Here is a 10000-nt window from a genome sequence, read left to right on the forward strand (position 1 = left end):
TATCCCTTAGTAGTTTAGATTGCTTTGATTATGGTTTTTTTTTCCTTTCTGTTCCATTGTATTTGTTTTGCACCATTTTTGTTCTGATTTGTACCTACTGTGTCACTAGAGCTTTACAGCTAATGACATTAAACATTTCAGTGTTCAGTGTTCAGTGTTCAGTGTTCTCTCTCTCTCTCTCTCAGTCCTTCCCCACACCTTTGTCCCCCTCAGTTCCCCATCCATTGTGTGGTGGGCGGGGCGGGGGTGGGGTGCCTCCGGAAGGACGGTTAATGAATCCCCCATCGCCCCCTGTGGGGACGCCCAGGGTCAGCCATTGTGACCCCTTGCCGTGGGGATCAGCACTCCGGGGAGACAACTCTAATCAAGGGAGCTAACTCTGTTTGACGGCTGATTGTGGAGTGAGGCCCCTGTTCTTAAGCCATGCTGACAGAGGGAAGGGTGACAGGGAGGCTGGAAGGGGGTGGTGTTGGTGGTGGAGGTGTTGGAGGAAGGGGTGGGGGAGGAGGGTGGTGTTGGTGTTAGTGAGGTTGAGTATCATCATCACACAGATGATTTCATCAATAGTGCCTTTTTATCTGTCTTTTTTTGAATATTATTATTATTTCAAAGGAGTTTGATCAACAGTGTCAGTTTTGTCAGTCGTTTGACTGATTCAGTCACACAGACTTGTGATCAATAGTTCTCTCTCTCTCTCTCTCTCTCTCTCTCTCTCTCTCTGTCTGTGGCACTCTCTCTCTCTCTCTTTTTCTCGTGTGCGTCTCTGTTTGTCTGTCTGTTTGTCTGACTCTCTCTCTCTTTGTCTCTCTCTCTTTGTCTCTCTCTGTGGCACCCTCTGTCTTTCTTTCTCTTTCTCCTTCTCTCTCTCTTTTTCTCTGTATGTGGCGCCCTCTATCTCTCTTTTTCTCTCTCTCTTTGTCCCTCTCTCTCTCCCCCCCCCCTCTCTCTCTGTGGCACTTCCTGTCTCTCCTTTTTTCTGTGTGTGCGTCTCTGTCCGTCGACCTTACCTGTCTGTCTGTGTGTCTTCTCTGTCTCTGTCTCTCTGTCTCTAGCTCTGTCTCTCTCTCTCTTCTTCTTCTTCTCTTTCCTTGTCCCACTCTTGCCCCTGCTCACTGACACTTAAAGTCTGAAGAACGGCAATTAAGGGCCGATAGCTCTCGTCCTTTAGCGGACCTCGGCCTGAAGATGCAGTTTGTGTGTGTGTGTGTGTGTGTGTGTGTGTGTGTGTGTGTGTGTGTGTGTGTGTGTGTGTGTGTGTGTGTGTGTGTGTGTGTGTGTGTGTGGAGGTGAGCAGGTGCTGGGGATGGCGGGAGAGGGGGGTGTAGCAGGAAAGTCTTAACGTGGTCATCCATCTCTCCGGCGGAATCTTCTTCCTCACTCGCCAAACTCTCCACGCACCTTCTGCTCATTACTACTACGATTTCTACTTGTATTGTATTGTATTGTATTGTATTGTATTGTATTGTATTGTATTGTATTTCTCTTTTTGTCACAACGGATTTCTCTGTGTGAAATTCAGGCTGCTCTCCCCAGGGAGAGCGTGTCGCTATACTACAGCGCCACCCATTTATTTTGTTGTATTTTTTTCCCTGCGTGCAGTTTTATTTGTTTTTCCTATCGAAGTGGATTTTTCCACGGTATTTTGCCAGGAACAAACCTTTTGTTGCCGTGGGTTCTTTTACATGCGCTAAGTGCATGCTGCATATATGTGTGTGTGTGTGTGTGTGTGTGTGTGTGTGTGTGTGTGTGTGTGTGTGTTCACCAGGCCACACCGCTATACTTCAATGAAAATTAAAAGAAAAAAAGGGGTGAAGTATTGTTGTGGGTGGGCGTTTTCAGTAGGCCACACCGCTTTTCTTTTCTGAGAATCAAGATTGAAAATAGATGAAGTATTTGTGTGTTCGTTCTTTAGTTTAGCGTCATTTCACTATCAGTGATAAAAGACGATTAAAAGAAAAAGAAAAAAAGGGGAGGGGTGGTGGGGTGGGGGTGGGGGGGAGGGAGGGGCGGGGAGGGGGGCGGGGGAGGGGAGAGGGAAGAGGAAAACAGAAAAGGTAGAAAACTACCAACTAACATGCAGTTGCATTTAACAGTAACAATTCAGTAATGTTAATAATGATTAGAAGCCATTAACACAATTCTGAAGTACATTGAAGGAATGTAGAAATAAGGCTATGAACTAATGCCCGTGAAAGTTCGACCATAAGAACCTCCTGTGTGTGTGTGTGTGTGTGTGTGTGTGTGTGTGTGTGTGTGTGTGTGTGTGTGTGTGTGTGTGTGTGTGTGTGTGTATGTGTGTGTGTGTGTGTGTGTGTGTGTGTGTGTGTGTGTGTGTGTGTGTGTGTATGTGTGTTTGTGTGTTTCCTCAATGCCACACTGCTATACTTTAATATAAAAAAAAAAGAAAAGAAAGAAATGAAAGGTGAAGCACATATTTATGCGTGTGTTTTTGTTTGTGTGTTTGTTTTTCCAGATGTGGACGAATGCTCGCCGAACAACGGTGGCTGTCAGGACGGCTGTCTGAACACCATGGGGTCCTATCGCTGTCGGTGTAGTGCGGGGTTTGAACTGGCTGAAGACATGAAGAGCTGTCTGGGTAAAAAAAAGTCACTTTACCTTCCGCACACCACACAGCTAGCCAGCCGTGCTCTGTAGTCCTTCCCTGTTGTCAGTGTCCCTGTCTGTCTATTTGTCTGTCTTCTTTTTTTTATTTATTTTATTTATTGAACAGTGGCTTCAAAGTAATGAGACACAACACATAATAAAAGAGCAGTCTGAGTGATTTGCATGTTTCATGTACAATACTACTGAGGGATTGGGGTGGGGTGGGGGGGTGGAAGTGTGTGCAGTTATCTTCCTTTCTTGGTGAATGGAAGGTCTTGTCCCCTGCCGCCTCTGTGTGTGTGTGTGTGTGTGTGTGTGTGTGTGTGTGTGTGTGTGTGTGTGTTAGTGTGTGTGTGTGTGTGTCACAGGTTTCAAGTTTTAATTATCCTTTCACTCCTACTGGAGTATGGAGGATTACCGCAAAATAATCTTTTCAGAACAAACATTTCCAAATACACAACAATGTCGCATTAAAGTTGAGAAAACACAAATGCCTTTTAACTCCAAAAGTATAGCTAGGCAACATTTGCAAATCTAATCATCTTACTTACAGCTAAAGTGACTTTTTTTGCTTCCTTTGAGCACATTACAAACATTAAAAACCAATTTTGGAGACAAATATTTTTTTAGGAACATATCTGTTTCGTAACTGTTCATAATTGGGACATTCCATTATAAAATGAAACTCATCCCCAATCACAGACATGTTACAAACCTTACAAAGTCGTAACTCTCGTGGTATGCCTTTGTCTCTCCCTGTTTCTATTTCCAGCTTATGATTACTACTTCGAAATCTGAAGAAGCTGATAACGTAATTATCAGGCATTTGACTTATATATTTTTCTCTACCAAATCCACTTTTGAAATTTCGATAAAACAAACATTTACTGCTCGCCTCCAGAGCATGTCTCCATAGATTTTGAAAACTATCTCTCAAAGCAGTGTTGACATTCTTGCAGAAAGATTCCTTCTCCAAGAAGAACTGCGCATCCCAAACACAGTCATACCCTGCATACACACACACACACACACACACACACACACACACACACACACACACACTTACACACGCACACACACACATTATCTGTTTGTGTGTTTTCATACTGATAGACATGTGTGCATTGTCTTGGTGTTTTTGTGCTCATGAATATATGGAATGGATGAATGTGTGCCTGTCACTCACAACCTCTCAAGTGTTATGAGCGATATCGCGTGCATGTGTGCGTTCCTGTGTGCATGATTTCATGCGTCTTCGTCTCTGTGAGCGCGCGCGCGTGTGTGTATGTGTTTTCGTGTGTGTGCGCGCGTGTGTGCAGTGTCTGTATTGTGTGTTTGTTTTGTTTCTTTGTTTTTGTCTGTGTGTCCCTGTCGCTTGTTTTTCGTCTTTTGTCGATTGGTCTGTCGTATGATATGTCTGTTGTTTCAGTGTGACTTTCGCATCTGTCTTTAAATGTCAGTCTGTCTATATGTCTGCCTCTCTTCCCTTATCTCTCTCTGTCCTTGTGTGAGTGTTTGCATAGCAGTGTGTGAGGATATGCATGTGTACACGCGCACGCGCTCGTTTGTGTGTGTGTGTGTGTGTGTGTGTGTGTGTGTGTGTGTGTGTGTGTGGTTATGCGTGCGTGCGTGTGCGAGTATGCGTGCGTGAGTGCGTGCGTTTGTGTATATGTGCACGCGCATACTATGCTGCCACGTGCGTTCCAGATGTGGACGAATGCGTGGATCACAACGGAGGCTGCCAGCACAAGTGCATCAACACACACGGCGGATTCTACTGCGAGTGTCCCAAAGGACAGAGGCTGCACGCGGACGGACGCACGTGCATACGTAAGTCCTTATTTCACGTGATCTCCTAGTGCTCTTTTTCTTCCTATTCCCTCTGTCCTGACCCATTGTTTTCTGCAACGTCTACAGCTGCGTGCTGCTTATATGTGCACACACACACACAGCCGCAAAGGTATTCGCCTGAACGCACTGGATACAAATACAGTGGGTCTGCTTGAACACGTCAAACGTTTTACCTTTGTTCTTGTACGCGGTTTGTTATTGTGTAACGTTTGCACAACAGCTGTTTCAACATGGCATAAGCTTTCAGTCTGTTGTTGCTTAAATCTTGTTATCGTGTATTGTATGTGTGTATGTATGTATGTATGTATGTCGCCAGTAAATGTATATTTGAGCCAGATTGTTCACAATTTGGGAAAGGTTTGGTTTCTTCCATCACATCCAATCTCTCTATCTTTCTCTCCCTCTCTTAATGAACAGTTTCAGTTTCAGTTTCAGTTGCTCAAGGAGGCGTCACTGCGCTCGGACAAACCATATACGCTACACCACATCTGCCAAGCAGATGCCTGACCAGCAGCGTAACCCAACGCGCTTAGTCAGGCCTTGATGAACAGATAGTGAACATATGTATACAATTTGTTTCGTTTCTTCAACTTATTTCCTGAAAATTGCTGTTGAAACAAAAAGTTTAATGAAAATTGTCATGATAGGAGGACTTAATTTTCGCCTGAAAAGACATCGAAATTAACGCACACTGGGGCCGTAAGCTGGGAGTGGGTGGGGGAATGGAAGGAAATCCTGCCAGTCTTTGTGCATATCTTGTCATATCATCATCATTGTAACCATCGATTATCGTTAAGCCTGTCTGTGACCTGTAGGTTGTTGGACTTAACAATCTTGGTGTAAAGTACTGGCTTTAAGTGAAGACTTTTTTTGGGGGTGTGGGGGTGGGTTGGGGGTAGGGGCTGGGGGGGGATTTTTGGAGGATTTTCATTTCTTTCCAGATCCCTCCCCTACCAACCCTTATTCCTTTCTGTCCCACTTTCCAGCTCAGGAGGCTTGCTTCGTTTTGCGTTGTGCATGTTGTGTGATGCTCATGGTTATGGTTGGAAAATCCAGCTGTTGTTTTGTTTGTGGACGATGATATGTTGTTACCACAAATGCTATGAAACGAAACGTGTGTGTCTGGGCATTGTTTGTTTGTTTGTCTACATAAATCTGTGTCTCGCTTCCATACAGTCACTGGTTAGTCTTAGCGTTTGTTTGACTGTTTTGCGATTGTTTGTTGTTGAGAAAAAAAAAGAAAAGAAGTTTCGAACATGCTGATCTCCGCTCACGACAGCATACGAAACTATTTCTGTTGCTTTTCTTTACCGCCTTCGTTCAGCGTTTTACAGTCTTACTGTAACTGTAACGTGTTAACAGGATTAGAGAAGAGTTGTTTTTTTACTTCTCGGTGATTTTCATTTTTAGTACGGATCTCCTATTTTCTTGGGAACACGTTTCGGAACGTTCTCCGCTTGTCTTTACAACACTCCTGTCCCTGGTTTGTTCCAATGGCCTTGGCTCTGAACACAGGTTGACTGATCATACTTGTGAGCTTGTATCAGTCAATGATCACATTCATTGTAACCTTGTATCGTCAGTTATTACAGCTGTAAGCATGATAATTCATTTATCACACTTGTAAACTTGTATCATTCAGTGACGGCCACACTTGTAAGCTTGTATCAGTCAATTATCATATTTGTAAGCTTGTGTCATTCAATGCTCACACTTATAAGCTTGTATCAGTCAATTATCATAATTTGTAAGCTTGTGTCATTCAAGCTTATATCAGTCAATGGTCACATTAACTGTAACCTTGTATCAGTCAATTATCACATTAATTGTAACCTTGTATCAGTCAATCATCGCACTTGTAAGCTTGTATCATTCAACAACCACATCTGTAAGCTTGTCAGTGATCACATTTGTAAGCTTGTGTCATTCAGTGCTCACACTTATAAACTTGTATCATTCAATGATCATAATTGTAAACTTGCGCCATTAAATGATTACACGTGTAAGCTACTGTCATTCAATGATCACACTTGTAAACTTGTAGCATTCGGTGTTCACATTTGTAAGCTTGTAGCATTCGATGTTCACATTGTAAGCTTGTAGCATTCGATGTTCACATTTGTAAGCTTGTAGCATTCGATGATCACATTTGTAAGCTTGTAGCATTCGATGGTCACATTTGTAAGCTTGTATCAGTCAATATTACACTTTTAAGTTTGTATCATAAATTGATCACACTTGTATGTACACTTTTGCCATTCACTGTTCACATTAGTAATGTTGTAGCATTCACCGTAGTGATTTGTTTGGAAGGTGATGGTTGTGTTGTTGTTGTTGTTGGTGGTGGTGTTATTTCCATTGTTATTGATGGCTGTTGTGGTGGTTGGTGGTGATGGTGGTAGGTGTGTGTGTGTGTGTGTGTGTGTGTGTGTGTGTGTGTGCGCGCGCTATTTATATTACGACACCTCAGTGTTGTACTTAAGTCACATCTGCGCACAGTTCACTAAGATACGCTGCCATGCGATTTGATAGTTACCGCACACTATCACTCAACACCGCACAATCCTCTACAACGCCACACGAACCAAAACGTCACGACACGATAATGATAATAATAATAATAGTATTTATATAGCGCTGAATCTTGTGCAACAACAAATCAAAGCGCTTTCACACCAGTCATTCATACGCATGCAAAACTCTAAAACAGAAGAAGAAACTGAAGACAAGGAAGAGGTAGGGGAGGGAGGCTATCTTGTGAAGAGGCGGGTTTTAAGGCCAGACTTGAAAGAGCTGAGTGCGGAGACCTGACGAGGCGAAAGAGGAAGTTCATTCCAAATGCAAGGTCCAGACACAGAGAAAGAACGGCGTCCAACAGTGGAGTGTTTGAATCTGGGTATGCGTAAACTGAGTGGATCCGAAGCCGATCGTAGAGAGCGAGATGGATCCGATGCGATACGAAACGACTCGATCCGAACACGACGCGAAACAGGACGATACCTCACAACTCGATTGAAACGAACGAGCGTTTCAGGCCCAGATATCTTTTCGCTGTGCTGTGTTTTGCAGCAGCTCAGTAAATTCTCATCCGTCGCTTCCGCGTTTCACCATTGTGAAAAGCAAGGAGTGTGTTGGGGAGGCGGTGATTCCATTATCTAAGGGCGTGAGGATGGCAGGAGGCGTGGGGGTGGGGGGGGGGCGGGGTGCGGGGTTGGAGTGGGGGGGGGGGGGTTGGGAAGAGACACGGGAGAAGGGTCTAGTTTTACCTGGCTGTCACCAGTTCCTTTCAGAGCAAGCATTCACCCTGTGGTGCCATCCGTACGGTTTCCACCTTACTGCGGTATCAGTGAAGCTGTGCCTGTTTTATTTTTTGTGTTTTTTTTGTGTGTGTGTGTTTTTGTTTTTTTTTTGACCGGGTCTGAACTTTTATCAAGAGAGGAAAAACCGGACTTGATGGAGCAGAGGGAGGGAAACGGGCTGTGTGTGTGTGTGTGTGTGTGTGTGTGTGTGTGTGTGTGTGTGTGTGTGTGTGTGTGTGTGTGTGTGTGTGTGTTTGTGTGTGTGTGTGATTGTGTTTGGTTGTGTGTATGTGTGTGTATTTGGTTGTGTGTGTGTGTGTGTGTGTGTGTGTGTGTGTGTGTGTGTGTGTGTGTGTGAACAGAGACAGAGAGAGAGGCAGAGACAGAGACAGATTGATCGAGATATCATACAGACAATAATATAACGAGGTTAAACACACACACACACACACACACACACACACACACACACACACACACACACACACACACACACACACACACACACACACACGAAAAGAACAAAGAAGTTGCAAATGGGGAAAAAAAAGAAACAAAAAGCGAAGGACCGAAAAGAAACAAGAGCCAGGGATTGATGAATGATGTGAAGGAAGGAATGAATGAAGGAATGAATGAACAGCCAGGAAAAGAAGACAAAAACATCAGATGGCAATACAGTTAAAGAGGACTCACCTGTTGTCAACTTGTTAGACATAGTCCCAGCTGCCAGTGTTTGTTTTTCTTTTCTTTTCTTTCTTTCTTAAAATTTTTTTTTTTTTTTTTTGAGATGCTCCAGTTTTTTTTGTTTTGTTTTTATTTAAAAATCTAATCCAGATTACGGAATGCTACCCTCTACCCCACAGGTAGTTAGTTCCCTACCACCCCAATTCCTTCTATTGTGTGCATCTCTCACGTCCCATTGATGCATGGCCTAGATTTAACTTGCCACTCACCTGTTGACCCGGTGACCTATTTTCTCTCCCCTTTCTTCTTTTTGCTGTTGATGTTTTTTTGTTTGTTTGTTTTTTTGTTGTTTTTTTTGTTATTGCCGTTTTTGTTGTGTTGTTGTTCTTGTTCTTGTTTTCCTTTTTGCTCTTACTGTTATTGCTACTCTCTCTTCTTCTTCCTCTTCTTCACGCTTATTGTTCTCATTCTACTTTTTGTTTGCTACAATTGTTAAACAATGTTAGTCATATTCTTCTTTCTGTTGTTGTTGTGGATGTCGGTTTTTTTTCTCTCTTTGTGTGTGTGTGTGTGTGTGTGTGTGTGTGTGTGTGTGTGTGTGTGTGTGTGTGTGTGTGTGTGTGTGTGTACGTACGTGATAATGTACCAGTTGTTCTTTTCATGGCTTTGTTACTTTTAATAGACTGTTCCAGTTACTATTCTTATTCGTCGTTCTTCTTATTATTTTATTTCATTTTATTTCTTTATTTTTATGCTTTGTGTCGTTCTTTATTTTTATGTTTTGTGTTGATAAATGGGCAGAATTGTAAAAATGCCTTTACTGCGCCTAATTCTTTACTCATTGAAGATTCAATCAATCAATCATTCTTCATCTTCTTCATCTTCTCATACTGTCCTCATTCGTCTTTTTGTCTTCGTTATAGTCGTCATTCTGATTTTTTCATTTTCATTTTCTTCGTCTGGTTATCATTTCTTTTGTTATTCCCCTTTTTTTCCCCATGCACTTTTCTTTTTCATGATAATTGTAATAATTGAAGACCTAAATTTTGCCTTAAAGACATGAAAATGGAAAATAAGTGTTTTTTTTTTTGTTTTGTTTTTGTTTTTGTTTTTTGTTGAGGGGTGGGTGGATTACGTCTTGTCGCTGATGCTGTTTTTGCTGATTCCATTCTTTGTTGCTGAAGTTGCTGTTAAATTGCTACTGTTACTGTCTTTGTTGTCATCATGGGAGCTAGGGAGTGAAAGTATGGAAGTTCTTAATTCTGAAATATTTGTGTAAAAATAAACAAGTCTACGAAACCGTTTTTTTCTCTGTTTATGAGAATTTCCTTTGTACACATTCCAAACACCTGTCAGAGGACCTGAGAATACGAATGAGGTGGATGTACTCATCCCCCCTCGCCCCTCTCCCCTAAACCCACCACCCTAACCCGTATCCACGTCCCCCATGTTGCTGTGGCAGTAAATGGGGGATATTCGTCATTTTCTCAGCCCATCATCTGTTCAGGGTACTTCAGATCTCAGCCCTTCAGCCCTTCTGCTGCTGCCCCATTTCTTTGAAA

The 10000-nt window shown here is 42.8% G+C and overlaps 1 protein-coding gene across 17 annotated transcripts in view; it reads left to right on the plus strand.

Moving 5' to 3' along the window:
• LOC143287646 (uncharacterized) overlaps positions 1–10000 on the plus strand; it is a 378570-nt gene that overhangs the window by 225583 nt on the left and 142987 nt on the right. For all 17 annotated transcript variants that reach the window (XM_076595773.1, XM_076595775.1, XM_076595774.1 and 14 more), the window contains exons 5-6: positions 2474–2596; positions 4312–4434. In XM_076595773.1, the coding sequence (XP_076451888.1) occupies positions 2474–2596; positions 4312–4434 (246 nt within the window). The remainder of the gene's footprint in view (positions 1–2473; positions 2597–4311; positions 4435–10000) is intronic.

Source organism: Babylonia areolata, chromosome 11 (assembly GCF_041734735.1).
Source record: "Babylonia areolata isolate BAREFJ2019XMU chromosome 11, ASM4173473v1, whole genome shotgun sequence".
Classification (NCBI taxonomy): Eukaryota; Metazoa; Mollusca; class Gastropoda; order Neogastropoda; family Buccinidae; genus Babylonia; species Babylonia areolata.